Genomic DNA, 17,660 nt, shown 5'->3' on the forward strand with positions numbered 1-17,660 from the left:
GCGCGGAGCAGGTGAGTTCTCTCAGGACCTTCATCGTGTAGTAGCTACATCGCTCCTTTGAGAGAAGACTGTCTGCAGTTGGACCGGCCGAGAGGCATCCGCTCCGTCCCAGTAAAGCAATTCTCAAAAGAATCTTAGCACGTCCCTATACGTGCAGAGCGGATGGCCTCAAATAATAGTTAGTACTCTTGCCTCGACTAGCAGCCGAGTCCATTCACCGCCTTTGCTGCGGTGCGGAGACATGTTTGGTCGGAGAGATGTCAACGCGAGAGAGAGACTTGCCAGTGGTAGGGGCCCCTCTTGAGGGCGTAGTAATTAGATCGATAACGGCGCCGCGGATGTCAGAGTATTACTATTAGTGTAGGAAGATGAGTTGCATCCTATATCGAAAAGTAAATCGTTGGATGTTCCGTTTTATGTCTTGGCACAGATGTCTTGGCGCAAATCCAAGCCCACGTTGAAATCACACACGTGATTTACACGACGCGTTGAAGCAAATTGATTCCGCAGTTTCATCGAGACAGCAGCGAGAGCATAACATCAGCACGCTCAAACATTTATTCCACATTTCAAACGAGCTCATTATGGATAAGCCAGAGTCATCTTCAGCTCAGGCCAAAAGAGGCCTGCAAGAGAATCTCGCGGGGGCTCCCGCAGACTACGAGTTACCTTGGTAAAGCGAAGGTCCTCTTCAATCGAGAATGGTGAATTTGGTACTAATTAATTTCACACATGGATGTGTAGGGTAGAGAAGTACCGGCCTGTATTCCTCGATGACATCGTCGGAAACACAGAGACCATTGAGCGGCTGAAAATCATTGCGCGCAATGGCAACATGCCGCATGTTATCATCTCTGGTATGCCGGGGATCGGGAAGACGACTTCGATCCTGTGTCTAGCGCGACAGATGCTGGGAGATTCATATAAGGAGGCTGTTTTAGAATTGAATGCTAGCGACGAGAGAGGTGTGCTGCTCTTGTTTTTTGTTGTTGTGGCTGTTGTTGCTACAGCGTCTGCTGCTCAATTTTTACTCGCTCTGCAATGATTCGATCGATCAGGTTTACTCACCGTGGCTTTCGCAGGCATCGATGTGGTTAGAAACCGAATAAAAGGCTTCGCGCAGAAAAAAGTCACACTCCCACAAGGGCGACATAAATTGGTGATCCTCGACGAGGCAGACAGGTTGGTATACACACGCACAGCCCTCTCCCAATTCCACCTCCCCATCCACTCCCCCACATACTCACCCAAACAATCGCAGCATGACATCCGGCGCGCAGCAAGCCCTCCGGCGAACCATGGAAATTTACTCCACAACAACGCGCTTCGCCTTCGCCTGCAACCAATCGAACAAAATCATCGAACCACTGCAATCCCGCTGCGCGATCCTGCGCTACGCGCGCCTGACGGATGGGCAGATCCTCAAGCGGCTCACACAGATCTGCGAGGCGGAGAAGGTAAAATACTCCGAAGACGGGCTAGAAGCGTTGATATTCAGCGCGGAGGGTGATATGCGGCAGGCCATCAACAACCTGCAGAGCACGTGGGCTGGATTTGGGTTCGTGAGCGGCGAAAACGTCTTCCGCGTCGTCGACAGTCCGCACCCGGTCAAAGTGCAGGCGATGATCAAAGCGTGCTGGGAGGGGAAGATCGATGCGGCGTTGGATTCGTTGAATGAATTATGGTAAGTAGGGCCTGAGTCATGTATGTATATATATATATATGAACTGACGACAAGCGTACTCACCCATGGGCCTGGCTTCGCAGGGATCTCGGCTACTCCTCGCACGACATAATCAGCACGATGTTCCGGGTGACGAAGACGATGCCGACGCTCTCTGAACATACCAGACTCGAATTCATCAAGGAGATAGGCTTTACGCACATGCGGATATTGGAAGGGGTGCAGACGCTCGTACAGCTCAGCGGGTGTCTGGCCAAGCTATGCCGGATCAACATGAAACCGGAGAGCTTCCAGCTTCCGTCGTCGAAGCGGTGAAGAGGTGAAGAGGTGAAAAGGTGAAGGGGTGAAGGGGTGAAGGGGTGAAGGGGTGAAGGGGTAAAGTGACAACTCTGTTTTGAAGCAACAGCCCCGGTCTGCACGCCACAAATAAAAAGAAAAGAAAAGAAAATAGATACATTCTTCCCCGTCCAGCCCGCACGCATCGAATTGAAAAAGAAAAGCAAGGGGAGCAAATAAGAGCGTCCGGTAAATGAAACTGGGGGTTGGCATGGGACATTCCACCCGCTTCCTCTTTCCCAAAAGGTAGTCAATCGACGACGAATATGTCAGTCAGCTTGTGGGTGGAACCGGGAAACGACGTTGGTTCTCGCACCGTTCCCACTTCCAAGGGTTTTCCGGGGGCTCAATCTACATTGGGCACAGGAACGAGGTGGGAAACGGGAAAAGAGAGAGAGCGAGAGAGAGAATGAAAAAGACAAATTCATGACATTGATGACTGATAGACATGTATCCCTAACTACTCACATTCCTACACTCCCCCAAGCACCTACTGTATGGTATCCTGATCTATAACCCCACCCCGTATAGATAGATACACGTACAGGACGTGAGAAGTTTCTCTTCTCTTCTCTTGTTCACCCGGAAATACAGACTCACAATCGTGGCGCAGTATCCCGTCGTGGCTGGGTGATGACGACGATTCTGGCATTGCCGAAACAGGAGATGAAGCATGACAAGTCTCTCGGGGGGAGGCACTGTCACATATACCACCACTTACTCTACTATTCCTATTCCTATTCCCCATTGCTATTGCTACTACAAAGTATTGTCTCTCTTGCAATGAGTTACACCGTCAAGTTTGCTAGTTACTCCTGCCAACGCAAGACGATGCCTGCTTAGCTAATATCCTCATTCCCGGATGTAGTTAGTTAGTGATGTACGCTGTAACCAAACCAGGTATGGCCGTGTACACGCTATGCCGGATTCAGATTAGCGGTGATCCGATACCACGATCTGACCCGTCCCAGGCCCAGGGGACGAATCAGATCGACCCGTGCGCGGTGGCGGATGCCGTTTCTGTGTTTTGCTGCTGTATCAGTGCTGCGGGTGCTGGTCGTCGTAATCTGTACGGATCTGGAAAGATTACGGAGTACAGATGTATCAGATGCAGACAGGAGACTGGCCAGTGGCTGACAAACGGGGCTCTTGTCATTGCGGCGGCTGCAGACACATACTATGTACATCCGCAGATACATCCTGAGAATAGCTGTAGAGTCACTTGTAGATACATCGATATACACCTCCCAGCCCGTAGAATACGCAGCACGACTGCGTAGGTGCCTGCCTGCCTGCCTGAGCTGCCTGACGCCGACACCGTCAGCCTTCCTTTATATTCGTCTCCGCCCGCCAACGGTCAATTCTACCTCCTCCTCAGCGATTCTCGTCGAATCCCCCCATTTCCTCCACCGGGCTGTCATTCTATCTCTATCCTCTCCTTTCGCTGTCCCCCGCCGTGCATCCGCTAGTCTGCTTCCGGATTGCTCATCTCATTGCCAAATCCAGCGTCCAAGTCGATCTCGATCTGCACGAATCCAGCAGAAAACCCCCCGACCAAGGAAAAAAAACAACTTGATATGAGCGGGATAATCGCAATAGATCGATCGACATAGAACTCCAGCAAACACCGTGCGCCATGCGCGGTGTCACCGCTCTCTGCACGCTGGGGACGGCGCTTCTGTGCTCCCTGTCCACCCTGTCCACCCCCGTCAGCGCCATCCAGCTCCTCGCCAGGGACGCCCGGAACGTCGTCGGGTTCGATTTCCAGCGCAGACACGTCGCCAACCCGGTCGAGAGGGACAGGCTGAGGAAAAGGAAAGGCAATGTAGTTGAGCAGCTGCTGAACAATGAGGTATGCATCTGCAATGTTATATCTTTTGTTCATTTCGCTGTGCTTCCCCGATCCAGAACGCATATATATATACGAGAATTTATTTCTGATTCAGCCGCACGTTGCCCATGCAATGCCCAACAGGTGACGCTATATTTCTGTAACATAACGCTGGGCACTCCGGAGCAGCCCCTGCGCATGCACCTCGACACCGGCAGCAGTGACCTCTGGAGTAACGCTCCCGACTCGACGTTGTGTACCCAGAATGGAGATCCCTGCGGCGCCGGAGGAACCTATGACCGCACTGCCTCGTCGACCTATGAGTTCGTCAATTCCCTGTTCAATATCTCCTACGTTGACGGCTCCAGCGCCAGTGGCGATTACGTGACGGATACAATGCGGATTGGGGGGGTGTCGTTGAAAGACTTCCAGTTCGGGGTGGGGCATACGTCCTCTTCGTCGGGTATGTTAAACAGATAGGAGAACACCGGAAAGGGGAAGCATGAAAAAAAAAAGAGAGAGAGAGGGAGAGAAAGGGACAAAAGAAGCTGGCTAACCTTTTGATAGAGGGTGTCCTCGGTATTGGATACCCTACGAACGAAGCCCTGATGGCCAAGTCGGGCCAAAAGCCCTACGCAAACCTCCCCTTCGCCCTCGTGAAGCAAGGCTTGATCAACTGGCCGGCCTATAGCATCTGGCTTAACGACCTCGACGCTAGCACCGGCAGCATCCTCTTCGGCGGCGTCAACACCGAGAAGTTCCACGGCAAGCTCCAAACCCTCCCCATCCAGCAAAGGGAAGGCGGCATCTACGTAGACCTCGTTGTCGCCCTCACCGGCCTAACCCTGACAACCGGCGGTGTCACCCAAAGACTTGCTGCAGGCGCCGTCCCCATCCTACTTGACACCGGCAGCAGCCTCAGCTACCTCCCCGACCCGCTCGTCGATACCATCTACACCGCCATCCAGGCCATATACGACCAGCCCAGCGGCGCCGCTTTCGTGCCCTGCCGCTACCGAGACGCGAGCGCCTCCTTCACCTTCCAATTCGGCAGCAGCCGCAACGCCAGCATCACCGTCGGCATGGACGAGCTCGTCCTCGACCTCGCCTCCATCACCTCCAGCCCCGACCCCAACAGCAAGCCTCCCAACATCAAACCAACCTTCTCCAACGGCGAGCCCGCCTGCCTCTTCGGCATCTCCCCCGCCGGCGACAGCACCCCGATCCTCGGCGACACCTTCCTGCGCAGCGCCTACGTCGTCTACGACCTCGGCAACAATCAGATCTCCCTCGCGCAGACCAATTTCAACGCCTCCGCGGACCACATCCTGGAAATCGGCGACGGCGCCGCGGCTGTACCGTCCGCGACCGGCTCGCCGCCCGCGACTTCGACGGCCGGCGCGGGACCCACGGCGCGCCCTTTGCAGGTGGGCCGCGTGGGCGCGTGGGCGGGGTTGGTGGGGTTTGGGGCCGGCGCGGCGGTGTTGGGGGTCGTGTAAATCATCGATGGCGGCATGGTGTGAGGAATTGGGTTTTTGGGTTTCTGGGATTTCTTTTGTTTTGACTCTGTGGTACCAAAAAAAAAAAAAAAAAACTCTTTTGCATGAATAAAAATCTCTAGCAGACTGTACATGTGGGGGCGTGTTTCTTTTTATCTGTATATTCTTGTTTATTCTTGTTGTTTTTCAATTTACCCCTTTTTTCTTTTTTTCTTTTTTTTTTCTTTCTCTCACTCTGCATCGCATCTATCTCTCTATCTTTCTATCCATCTTTCGTTCAAAACCACATACCTAACACACCATACATATACGCTTTACGCGCATATGTACTGTACATAACTATGTATAAGCATACCCGTGTCTTTGGCCTTTGCCTCTGCCTTCGTCTTCGTCTTTCTGTACAGTACTTCCAAAACTCATATATATATTTTCAGCATGGGAATTAACGGACTGCGCTGGGGTTGTTGGTTTGGTTTGGTTTGGTTGGTTGGTTGGTTGGTTCGGTTGGTTTGGCGGGGAAGAGGTTTTGTTGGGGAGGGAAGACAAAAACGGAAAAAACGAATGAAGAATGAACGGATGAGCATTTTTGCATCTGATGTTTTCTTTTGCTTTTCTTTTTTCTTTTTTTTTTTTTTTTCGTTTCCCCTTTCGCCGTTTTGCGTTCTTTCTTCACGTAAAAGGGGGGGGTTGAGTATATACTGTAATGTACAGTACATATAAAGCGGGAAGGGAAGGGGGAATTGAGAAGAGAGACTTCGACGGTGATATATATGTAAGTATCTATGTATGTATGTATGTATGTATGTACGGCACAAGACGTAGTCCGCTATAAATCAGAGAAAAGTAAAAAAGCAACGCGCTTGACCATCATGCATGCATGCATGCATGCATTCCGTCTTCTAGTCACATCAAATATCTTGCTGCTTGTCTCGAAATATCCCCCCGTCGAACCACTACCGCCCTGGCTCCTCCATCGTCATCATCATCACCACCATCACCATCACTATCATCCCCATCTTCACCCCCATCGCCCATCCCAAGCCTACATCCACCACCACCACCATCATCATCACATTTCCAAACCTCCACCTCCACCCCATCGCCATCACCCAGCCTGCCCAAGACCCTCCGAGCCATCTCCGCAACCCTCCCCGCCTGGCCCTTATCCCCACACTCAAGCACGACAAGATCCGCATCCACCCACGACAGGGCCGCGGAGAGCACGTGCGGGTAGAACATATCCTCCCGCCGCGCATCTACGACTGCTGCGTCGCAGGCGCCCATCTCCAGCCGGCGTTCTGATGCCGCTGGGGATGGGAGAGAAGATGCACCAGCGGCATCCGTCGTGGTGGTGGTGGTATTATCGGCATTACTGTTCTGGGGTTTATTGTTAGCGGTAGGCAATGGCGCGCGGTCGGCTGAGGGCGATTGCGTCCGAGGATGAGGATGCCCCTGTTGCTGCCGATGGATGGGGGCGCGGGCGGGCGGCACGAGGGCAAGTTTGGGCTCGTACCTGCGCACGCTGCGGGCGGTGGTGCCGTTGGCGAATTGGGCGGGGGAGATGTAGGGTGGGTTGGAGAGAAGGATGGTGATTACGGGGTTTATTTCTGGTTCCGCCGCTGCTGCGGCTGCGGCTGCGGTCTTGGATGACGGAGTCACGCTGCTGGTGTACAGTTCAGAGAGCTCCGATTGCCCAGAGAGCACATTGCCCTTGACGAATGACACCTCTTCCCTGGCCCTCTCGCTCAGCATTCCAAGTGCGATGTTGTGCTTGAGATTTTCCCGTGCTAACTTGAGTGCGCGGGCGCTTATATCCACCCCACATATTTGCAGTTTTGGGAATACGGGGCTGAGAAGGGAGTGGAGGAGGAGTGGAATGCAGCCGGTGCCCGTGCAGAGGTCAACGATGCGAAGGGTCGGCAGGTGTTCACATTTACATTCGTCCCTGTGCGCGAGGCCCTTTCGCCTGGTGGGTGCGAGCTTCGAAAGCAACAAGTTGGCAACGCGAGTTGTATATGATTCCGTCTCCGGTCTTTTCAGGGGAAATCAAATTGATAGAAAAACAACGATGTGAAATTAGCTTATTATATATGGATATAAAATATAAAATTTCACCCAGCATACGACGAAAAGCGCCAGGGAAAACGTAAAAGAGAGTTGTAGTGTATCTTCCTGTCTAAAAAAAAAAAAACCAACCTCGGAATCAACACCCCCCTCCGACACAGCATCTCCAACTCGCCAAAGGGCTGGTCACCGAGGATATACTGTAACGGCACGCCGCGCGCACGCCGGCGCACCATCTCCCGCAGCCTCGATTGCACCCTCACCGCATCGACACCGCCATTACGATCGATTTCTTGAGCCATTGGCCCACTCCCTGCCTTCCCGCCATGGCAGTGCCTATGCCTACTTCCCCGGCGCTCACCCCGGCACGCAGCAAGGGCATGCTCACTCAGCCATCGTAGCTCATTCCGGGCGGATGGCAGATCCCGGCATTCGCGGAGGAGGAGAGGCAGGAGGGGGTGTACTGTGTATGCGTGGCGGAGGAGGGCGAGGGGGAGACGAGGCATTGACTGTTTACCACTGCATCGCACTCGGGCTGTCGATATATCGCGATGTATGCTGCAGGAAGTGAGTCCTACTACATCGCTGCCTTAATAGGGAAAATTACAACGGTGATAACTAACACAGTTTTATCACCATTATATAATAGAAAAATACTGAAATAGTCAACGTCCTTCACGGGTTACAGTTGAACGTGGTGAATAAAAAGTTGAAAATGGTTAATTTTTTGGGCCGGAATATAACCTTCGGTGTGGTTTTGACCATAAACCATATCAACCCACTACATGCACTAGCCATATCTCCCACACATCTCTCAATGCTCTGAATGCTTCAGAGACAGTGATTTTATCTTATTTCTCAGAGCTCTATTTCTTAGCTAATCTGAATTCTAACTCTAGATCACTAATTCTAACTCATAACTACTTTTCAGGTGTTGAAGAGCTCTGAATGTTGAAGTAGGACTAAATAAGAGCTGATTAGTAATATACAGTGAGAGTGTGTAAAGATGTTTAGTGGGTGTAGATTTTAGTGAGGGATTGAAGGGCTGAGCATGATTTATTGTTCAGACCCATTTTTTTAAACCATGTTCAAATGTGTTGAAGGGATTGAATTGGGTGATCAAGCTCTTTTGCCCGAGTGGTCTAATAAACTGTAACCTGAGTCAGTATAGATTATATTGATCTGTGCTGACTGATCTGTATCAAATACAAATATAAAGCTGCAGTCACAGATTGTTCACTGATCTATAACTTTTGACTGAAATACTCTGTAGGTACAGTGGTGTCTAATAAGTCAGTGTACTAGTGGCTCAGTGCTAGACTGACTGATGGGACCATGAATTTCATATTTGATTTGGTTTGATTTGATCTCAGTTCATTTCTTGACATTATTTTAGTAGAATCAGAATCAGAATAAAAGTGTAAAGTGACTAGAATTATCAAAACATGAGTGAAATGAGACTAAAAAATCTTGATATTTTATATAAAATGACTGACTATCAAAAATAAGAACATGATCTGAAACTGATTATGATTTTGACTCAAATTTAATTTCATTCTGATGATTATATAATACATCAATCTGATGATATAATTGATGAAGATATTATCTCTATCTTATTTAGTACTCAATATCTTAATGACTTACTATTAGATTCTCTATCTATCACTGTCAATTTATCTATCACTACTAATCTATACCACTGCTAATTTATCTATCACTGCTAATCTATACTGCTATCAATCTATCTATCACTGCTAATCTATCACTGTTAATCTATTACTGCTAATTTATTGCTGCTAATCTATTGCTGCTAATCTATTACTGCTAATCTATTGCTATTAATCTATTACTGCTAATCTATTACTATTAATCTATTACTGTTAATCTATTGCTGCTAATCTATCTATCATTGTTAATCTATCATCATCAATCTATCTACTGCTGTCAATCTATCTATCACTGTTAATCTATCTATTACTATCAATCTATATAGAGTAAATCATAATTCTATTTGATTTTATTTTATAAAATAAAATTAAATGAAATTAGAATCACTAATTTATTAATAAAATATGATCTGAGACTAGATTTATAATATAAACAGTATAAAGTAACTAATTTACTAAACACTATATAAGATCAGAACTAAGATATCTAATAATAAAACTGAGAAAAAATTTGATCTCAGTTTCATATATAGTCATATAATCAGTCTAACTTTTATAATCTTTATCAATTAGATAATGAATATAGCAGCTTGACTGCTTGATATATTCAATTCAATCTCAAAATAAACTTTATCTGAAAAACTTATACAAGAGAAATCTTCATCAGTCTAATTTCTGTATTAAATATCAAAAGCTTTTTGAATTTCCTTATATATAGACTTTAAATAGAGCTTCTTTTATAATTTAAAGATATATCATTTATTCTTTTGAAGATACTGTCTTGCTGTATTTCAGTAAATATAGAAGTCAGATTTTAAGAATATAAGAAAGCTGACTAGAGAGTGAAAGAAATTCTTCTCTATAAAAAGAATAAGATAATATTGATTATAAGCAGAGAGTTTAGAAGATCTCTCAGAGTATTTTTTAGAACTTTCTTCATCTATTCAATAAGATTCATAATAAACAATAGAGAATATAATGGAGTAAGACAGCTCTAAAATTCAAGCTATATCTAGAAATAAATATTCCCACTTTCAAAAATTCAAAATAGTATTAATAATAGCTGAAGAGTGTTCTCTCTGCAATGTTTTCAGTTTTGAAAACATTTTTTGATATATAGAGAAGATGTTGATTGATGAAGAAATCTTTGAAGAAGAGAGATAAGAAGAGAGATTCTCAGCACTGAGTAGACTGACTATATAATTATATATAAAACTGAGATCAAATTTTTTCTCAGTTTTATTATTAGATATCTTAGTTCTGATCTTATATAGTGTTTAGTAAATTAATCACTTTACACTGTTTATATTATAAATCTAGTTTCAGATTATATTTTACTAATAAATTAGTGATTCTGATTTCATTTGATCTCATTTTATAAAATGAAATCAAATGAAATCATGATTTACTCTATATAGATTGACAGTGATAGATAGATTGACAGTGATAGATAGATTGATAGTGGTAGATAAATTAACAGTAATAGATTAGTAGTAATAAATTAGCAGTGATAGATTAGCAGCAATAAATTAGCAGTAATAGATTAGCAGTGATAGATTAGCAGTGATAGATAGATTGACAGTAGTATAGATTAGCAGTAGTAGATAGATTAGCAGTGATATAGATTAGCAGTGATAGATAGATTGATAGTGATAGATAGAGAATCTAATAGTGAGTCATCAAAGTATTGAGTACTAAATAAGATAGAAATAATATCTTCATCAATTATATCATCAGATTGATGTATTATATAATCATCAGAATGAAATCAAACTTGAGTCAAAATCATAATCAATTTCAGATTATATTCTGATTTTGATAATCAATCACTTTACATGAAATATCAAGATTTTTTAGTTTCATTTCACTCATATTTTAATAATTCTAGTCACTTTACACTCTCATTCTGATTCTGATTCTACTAAAATCATGTCAAGAAATGAACTGAAATTAAATCAAATCAAATCAAATATATAATTTATAGTCTCAGCAGCCAGTCTAATAAAAGTAGATATCTACTCTCTATCTTCAAATCTGAGTGTATCTCAGTAAGTGTATGAAGAGCAATAAGCTGAGATTTCAAATCTAAGCTGATTTTTATTCCATTGAATGTTTGAATGAATTCTAAGAAGTATATCAAGATTATACTACTTCATAACTATTCTTATTATATCTATATTCTTGAAAAATATGGGATTGCACTCTGAACAGAAGATAGAGCTAGATATTATATCTCTAAGCTGTTAAAACAGTGAATGAATGATTGACAGATAAATTGAATGAAATAGTCTATACAAAGTTCTGATTTAAATTCTATAGAGAATCTATAAGTAATAATAAAGTTCTGTATATCAAAGATACAATATTGAATACACTCTGAAGCTGAGATGAGAATAGAATTACAGATGATATAAAATTCTATTACACAACTTAAGATACAGCATCTAATCAGTTTCATGCTTCAAAGATTAGTCACAGTTATCAAAGTCAGAGATGAATCAACCAAGTATTAGAGAAGAAAATATATATAGATATTCTTTATTGATTTGACTATATAAAACATGTATATAATTCTATATTGAATATCTGGTTGAGATTTTATTTAATATCTAGTTGAGATGGGTAGGGTGCTGAATCTCGGCGCCGAGCCTCTAGTACACTGACTTATTGGACACCACTGTACATGTACATGGACATACAAACCTTAGCAGGTTGTGTGGCAGGCAAACCAGTACACTTCTTAACCTATGCCGGCTCTTACAAAATTGACGATCACCTGCCTGAGAGGTGACATTTTTTGGTGAGTTCTTTTTTCTTTGCCAAAGTAAATTTTTGCTGGATCGTTATACTATTCCCCGTGGATTTAGAAGCTCACTTTTGAAGGTCAACTTATAAAAGTTAGCATTTCAAGAAACACGATCCCGTTTCAAAGCAGCTTTGATAGAGGAGGAGGCCTTAACTAAAAGGCGTGAGTGTAAGTGGAAGGTTCGGGCTGAGTCAGAGGGCCCGACGATGACAGGAACAATTGGTGATGTTGGTGATGATAGATATCTACACGAGTGGCGATGAGCTTTAATTGTTTGATGCCAGGTTCTCATTCTGAAAACTTTTCCTCATCGGGATTATCGAGGGCCGGGGAACTGGTCGGCGCCAAAGGATCCTCCGTGTCGGGGGGTGGCATTTTGTAGCGGTAGCTGTAACAATAACTGGCGTTGGGGTATGGCAAGGTAGGATAAATTCTAGGCTAAACTATGGACACGGTATCTTGTACGAAGCACCTGTGAAGGGCGACGAATGAACTATGTGCATACAAATAAACACTAAACACGTGAAATCCACCAGCACCCGAGCGCCGTAGCCTTCCTTGAATACTAACCAATGTGCTCGAATCGAAATTTAGTTGGCATTGGCGAATCTACATCCTTTGCAGGAAGGATCAAATCTGTGACGGATCCATCATTGAGTCAGGTATCAGAATGTTGCGTTGTATCCAGTCTTCCACCACAGCTTTTGATGCTGGGGCTGCATGGCTCTTTGGTGGCTCATTCAGGAATGGTGATTCATTATCAGATTCACCAAGATTGATCCACTCGTGGTTACTTATACCCTGTTCCCGTGGGGGGTAGCCATCAATTCGGAGCCAGCCAAAGATATTTCGTGTAGCATTTTCTGATGCTGATTCTTCCTCGAGATTTAGAGCTTCGTATTTGATGGGTGTATTTATTGCCAGGTGCTGGGCCGGTGGACGGGCAGATGTAGTGGCTTTAACACACAATGGATGTAGCAGTTTACCATTTCGACAAGCCCAATGCCAATCCGCATATTGAAGACCGTGACCAGTACACTGTGCATGTAGACGGACCTCAATTTCAGCATCTTCAAGTGCCGTGGTACCGAAAGGCATCCATGGAGACACCGGCCACCGAGTGTGCCGTTCTGCTTGGGTCAGATAGAGAAGTCGGCACTCATCTGACCGTAAAAGTGTCTCATTAGTAATTGGGGGTTGGGAGACAGGTTCCTGCAAAAATGATTGTGTGACACCACACCATGATGCAGCATGGAGTTCAATCGGCAGTAGGCCGAATCGACCATCCTGGAGGACGTTCTTGTGAGTACCCACAATAATGCCACCAAGCCAAAGGAAAGAAACTTGCGGGACTCGGTTCATCATGATATGAGCAAGTAGATGGTCATCCCTCACAGAGTCAAGAACAGTGAATGTAGACTGCAGCCATGGGCTTACGGCATTGCAAGGTATTCCAGGTTCATAAAATACACTCGACAAAAGAGAGTGTAGACCTCGTGTGTTGCAACTCAATGTCAAAAGTTTGTCCAGCTCTGACACTATCTGCTCTGATATAAAGCCAGGTTGTTTCTGCTCAGTCGGCTCTGATATGGCTGGCTTCAGCCTTGGCCTCTTATGACAATTGGGCTTCGGGAGTGATATTGGGTTTTTCTTTGTATGCAACGAAGGAAGAAACAATGCTGAAGATAGTGCTGCCAGGGTTTGGTCAACAATGTTGTGTAGATTGCAGTATTCTGCAAGAAAACGAACTGCAGTGGTGAACGAAGGTGCGGTAGTTGAGGTATGGCAGAGTGGCTTGCGGCAGGAAAGCGTAAATTTCGCCTGGGTTTCCAAAGCAGTCGACCAAGGCGATCGGAATCTTGCTTGCTCCCATGTAAGGTAAGCCTGCCATCCCTCACCAGGGGACAAAACAGCGGCCCACCATCTGGCCGCATCATCTCCAACATCTCCTACATCCACCATGACTTGGGTGTGTTCGTCTCTCTCGTTGTTGCCGTATTCCGCGTGCTTCTCAGTATAAGTCAGCTCAGCTCCGGGCATGAGCTCGACCTAACGCGCTGATAATATGTAGCTCCACGCCAATATTAACACAGAAAGGTGATTTCCTTCGCGATTAAACCATTTCTGATAGGTCGGCTCCAGGCTTTCAGAGAGCAAAAGCCGTGTCGAGTGGTTGATAGAAACTGGTAGCTCAAGTCTCTTTTCCACAGGTGGTATCTTGCATTGTCCCTGCGAAGTTCCCCAAATCGACGTTCCGGTCGCGTAGAGGCAGTTATACTCACACTTCAGATCCAGGCCATGGACCAAGGGAGGTAACTGTTGAAATGCGTCCTGGATCTGGAAACAAGTTTGGGGCAGGCTGTGTTCCTGTCGAGCACGCGCATGAAGCGTTGTCCAGATACGAAAGCCTTGTTCATACACAGTTCGGTTCTTTTCAGTACTTGGACGTACAATATCTTCAGGCCCCATAGCGGATGTTATTGTAAAGGGTTTGAGAGGTAGAAGCGTTGGCGTGTTGAGATGAGGTAGTATGAAAATAAAAGGACTACAGGTGCGGATGGCCGTATGTCTTCATACTCTCTGAAAGACTTTGATGATGTAGATGCTGCATCTTCTTTAGAACATTAAATACATACATACATATATATATATACAAAAGTAAGATTTATCAAAAGATTATGCTTCTCTATCATTGTAAACCAGTAGGTGGTTGGATGGGGTCCGCGGCCATAAACCCCACAACGCTGCGGTTGGCTGCAACCTGACTTGGCGTCGGTGGTCCAATGGTTACGATTCGACATTCCCATGGTCACTGCGGAAACAATCGATAGTGTCAGTCTTCTGACGATGTCGAGACCCGGGTTCGATTCCCGGCCGACGCAGCCATTATTCTTTTTGATTTTTTTAATTTTTTTTATATATATTTATTTGTATTATATGCACAGTACATATGTGCATATGTGAGGAGGTTGCAGGTAAAATCGTCCTACGTGGTTGGTTGGTTGGCCTGAGTTATGCAGATGAGCCAATGTCGTCAGATTAGAAAACGATTCCTGGTGATGATAACCTCGTCATGTATCTCATATTCCCCCCTCCCCCCTCGAAGGGACATCCACCATCCTCAATTGAAAGCATTGGATATGTCTATCTCGGATACAGCAATGGTCTAACAAAGTCCCCTTTCCATCCTTGGACCAAAGGGAAAAAGAAACCTCAAAAAAATTACATATAGATATATATATATATATATATAAAAGGAAAAAAGGGGGGGAAGTAAAACAATAAAAACAGTCCTCACGAACGGCCCCGCCTCTTCCAAAACTTCCACCAACCCGCTTCCATGTTGAGCAGATTCTTCCCATCTCTTTTTCTAATCCTCCAAAAATACACCGGAACTCCCGCGACGTTAAATCCAAGTACAAGGAGGGTCTGCAGCGGCTCCGCAAACACCGCCCGACTCAGCAGAAACAAGCTCACGCAACAAAAGATAATGGGCGTCGTAATCCACGTCTTATACGGCCGCTCCAGGTGCGGCTCCCGGATCCGCAGCACAATCAGCCCCAGCACCGTAAGGAAATAAAACGTGTACCCCGCCACGCCATAGAAGGTGACCAGGGTCGCAAACTCGCCGACGGAGATGTAGATAGTTGTCAGCGTGAAGTTGAACATCATGGCGTAGATGGGCGTGTAGCCGATTCCGACGTCGTCGCCGAAGACGCGGATGAGGGCCTCGCGGAACCAGGAGCGATGGCGGAGCCGCAACCCTGTTGCACTGGCGGCGGAGCCTGCTATGCCGATCTTCCCGAAGATCGACGGCAGGTAGCCTTCGCGCCCTGCGGCGTAGACGAGTCTGCCGGAGGTAAAGGCGGTGGCGTTTAGGGCGCCGAAGCAGCTGGCGGAGACAACGAGAGCGAGCACTAGGGCGCCGATGGGGCCGAAGACTTTCCCGCCGAATTGGACGGCCACGGTGTTGGTTGCGTTGATGGTTGACGAGGGTAGGACGAAGAAGTAGGAGATGTTCGCGAGCATGTAGCAGAGGATGACGGCGGGCATGGCAGTGTGGATTGCTCGGGGAAGGTCGCGGCTGGGATTCTTGAATTCTCCCGTCACGTAATTTGTCTAAATATCCACGGGTGAGTGAGTTTAACGGTTAAAAAGTATAAATCAGGCAGAAAAGGGGGAAGGAGGGTTCGGGAGGATTTCGGGGGAGATGAAGAAACAAGACATACGTTATCCCACCCGTCAAATGCCCATAAACCTGCATATAACGCTACCGCCCAGCCTGAGACATCGGTGCTGGTACCCTCGAACCAGCCTGTCGTCCGCCATTCCCGCTCTGGCTCACCCTTATATGACAGCCCTGTAGTAGCAACAACGATCCCGATAATGGTAACCCCGAGGAGGGCCAAAAACTTGAAAAACATAAACACGTCCCCGATGCGCGTACCCAGGCGGGTAGATATGCAGTTTAGACCCGTTACGATCAAAAGGCCCAGAATGGCCACCCCCTTATTAACCCAAGGGCTAATAAATTCGACGTCCGCACCAACGATCGCCCGCACAACATATTCGCCAAATATGATCGAGATGATGGCCGCGGAGCCTGGTTTCAGCACAAACACGGCAGACCAGGTAAACAAGAAACCGATCAGCTCCCCAAATATCTTGGCCAGGTACACCTGCGCACCGCCATTCAGGGGTATCGCACCGCCTAGTTCCGCATAACTCGCGCCGCCGGTCCAGGCCAACAGGCCCGCAACCGCCCACACAATCAACGAGGCACCGGGGGATCCCGCATTTGCGTTGACGCGACCCGGGGACGAGAAGATGCCCGATCCGATCACCAGTCCGATTATCAACGACAGGCCATTCAAATATGTCAGTGTCTTGCGTCTTTCCAGCGAGCCGTCGATGACGCCATTGTGACCGTCTAGAGAGAGGGCGGAGGGACCACCGAGCGGGGCATAGCCGCCCACGGTCTGCGAGAGGGGGAAAAGGTTACTGCCAAAGTCAAAGGCAGAGGAAACGGAGTAGGATCGTGCATGTCTTGAGCGCGTAGGTTCGTAGAGGGGGTCGGAGAACGGGTCTTGGTTCTCGAGAGAGGCTTTGCGGGAGGAGGAGATGCCAGAGGGGGACGAGGAGCGGGAGTTGGAGCTTCCTGTCTCTCCTTCGTCGCCGCTATGCTGGCCGGACGAGGAGGCGAGGGAGGCTAACTCAAGCGAATCTCTGGACGCGTTGCTGACGGGCCATCTTGATTCTCGGGGGCCCGCAGTCATTCTTTGTGGAGGACGTGGTGTTGCTCGTCGTTGTGTTTCTGAGGGCTTTCTCTCTGGGGCGCCTAAGAAAAAGAGTATACATTCGTCGCCATTCCAGGAGGGGGAGGACAGTTGTTCTAGTTTGGAATGTGGAGCTGGCTAGTGCTACATTGGGTATCAAATCATAAAGCCGTGGACGGAGGAGTATGTATTTGAGGAGGAGGAGGAGGAGGCAGAGGAAAAGGAAAAGGAGTCGCTGCCGTCGTTGAAGTTGTTTGGTCGGAAGAATTCCCTTGTCGCATCAGCAGGGAAAAGGAGCAGTCGGGCTGGCGGGAACCTGGATATACTTCGCGCTAGTGGATATTTGTAGGGAGATCGCTGTACCCCTAGGTACCATCCAGCCCGCAGCGCTCGGCAAGCTTTCTGCCCAAAAATTGAAACCACAAATATTGATAAATAAATAAATAAATAAACGAGTAAATAAATAACATCTCTTAACCTCCCTTCCACCAGTT

At 46.7% G+C, this 17,660-nt stretch overlaps 5 protein-coding genes and 1 non-coding gene across 6 annotated transcripts; 3 read left to right on the forward strand and 3 right to left on the reverse strand.

Moving 5' to 3' along the window:
* Positions 1-584: 584 nt before the first annotated feature.
* HCBG_09174 (replication factor C subunit 4) lies at positions 585-1,999 on the forward strand (the record flags this gene model as incomplete). Its single annotated transcript, XM_045436223.1, has 5 exons — positions 585-673; positions 745-965; positions 1,083-1,182; positions 1,262-1,684; positions 1,768-1,999. 5 exons carry the CDS (start codon positions 585-587, stop codon positions 1,997-1,999), a joined length of 1,065 nt encoding a protein of 354 aa, XP_045283090.1.
* Positions 2,000-3,656: 1,657 nt separating this feature from the next.
* Positions 3,657-5,350, forward strand: HCBG_09175 (aspartic protease; the record flags this gene model as incomplete). The annotated part of the gene is made up of 3 exons (XM_045436224.1): positions 3,657-3,872; positions 3,996-4,314; positions 4,419-5,350. 3 exons carry the CDS (start codon positions 3,657-3,659, stop codon positions 5,348-5,350), a joined length of 1,467 nt encoding a protein of 488 aa, XP_045283091.1.
* Positions 5,351-6,253: 903 nt separating this feature from the next.
* Positions 6,254-7,920, reverse strand: HCBG_09176 (uncharacterized protein; the record flags this gene model as incomplete). Its single annotated transcript, XM_045436225.1, has 2 exons — positions 6,254-7,382; positions 7,547-7,920. The coding sequence occupies 2 exons, from the start codon at positions 7,918-7,920 to the stop codon at positions 6,254-6,256; spliced, it is 1,503 nt and encodes a 500-aa protein (XP_045283092.1).
* A 4,600-nt stretch (positions 7,921-12,520) lies between these two features.
* Positions 12,521-14,359, reverse strand: HCBG_09177 (uncharacterized protein; the record flags this gene model as incomplete). Its single annotated transcript, XM_045436226.1, has 2 exons — positions 12,521-13,897; positions 13,982-14,359. 2 exons carry the CDS (start codon positions 14,357-14,359, stop codon positions 12,521-12,523), a joined length of 1,755 nt encoding a protein of 584 aa, XP_045283093.1.
* Positions 14,360-14,659: 300 nt separating this feature from the next.
* Positions 14,660-14,772, forward strand: HCBG_11082. The gene has a single exon. It is a non-coding gene; the product is annotated as a tRNA-Gly (tRNA).
* Positions 14,773-15,184: 412 nt separating this feature from the next.
* HCBG_09178 (L-methionine porter) lies at positions 15,185-17,421 on the reverse strand (the record flags this gene model as incomplete). The annotated part of the gene is made up of 2 exons (XM_045436227.1): positions 15,185-16,009; positions 16,120-17,421. 2 exons carry the CDS (start codon positions 17,164-17,166, stop codon positions 15,185-15,187), a joined length of 1,872 nt encoding a protein of 623 aa, XP_045283094.1.
* Positions 17,422-17,660: the final 239 nt, after the last annotated feature.

This window comes from Histoplasma capsulatum, assembly GCF_000150115.1.
Source record: "Histoplasma capsulatum G186AR genomic scaffold supercont2.22, whole genome shotgun sequence".
Lineage (NCBI taxonomy): Eukaryota > Fungi > Ascomycota > Eurotiomycetes > Onygenales > Ajellomycetaceae > Histoplasma > Histoplasma capsulatum.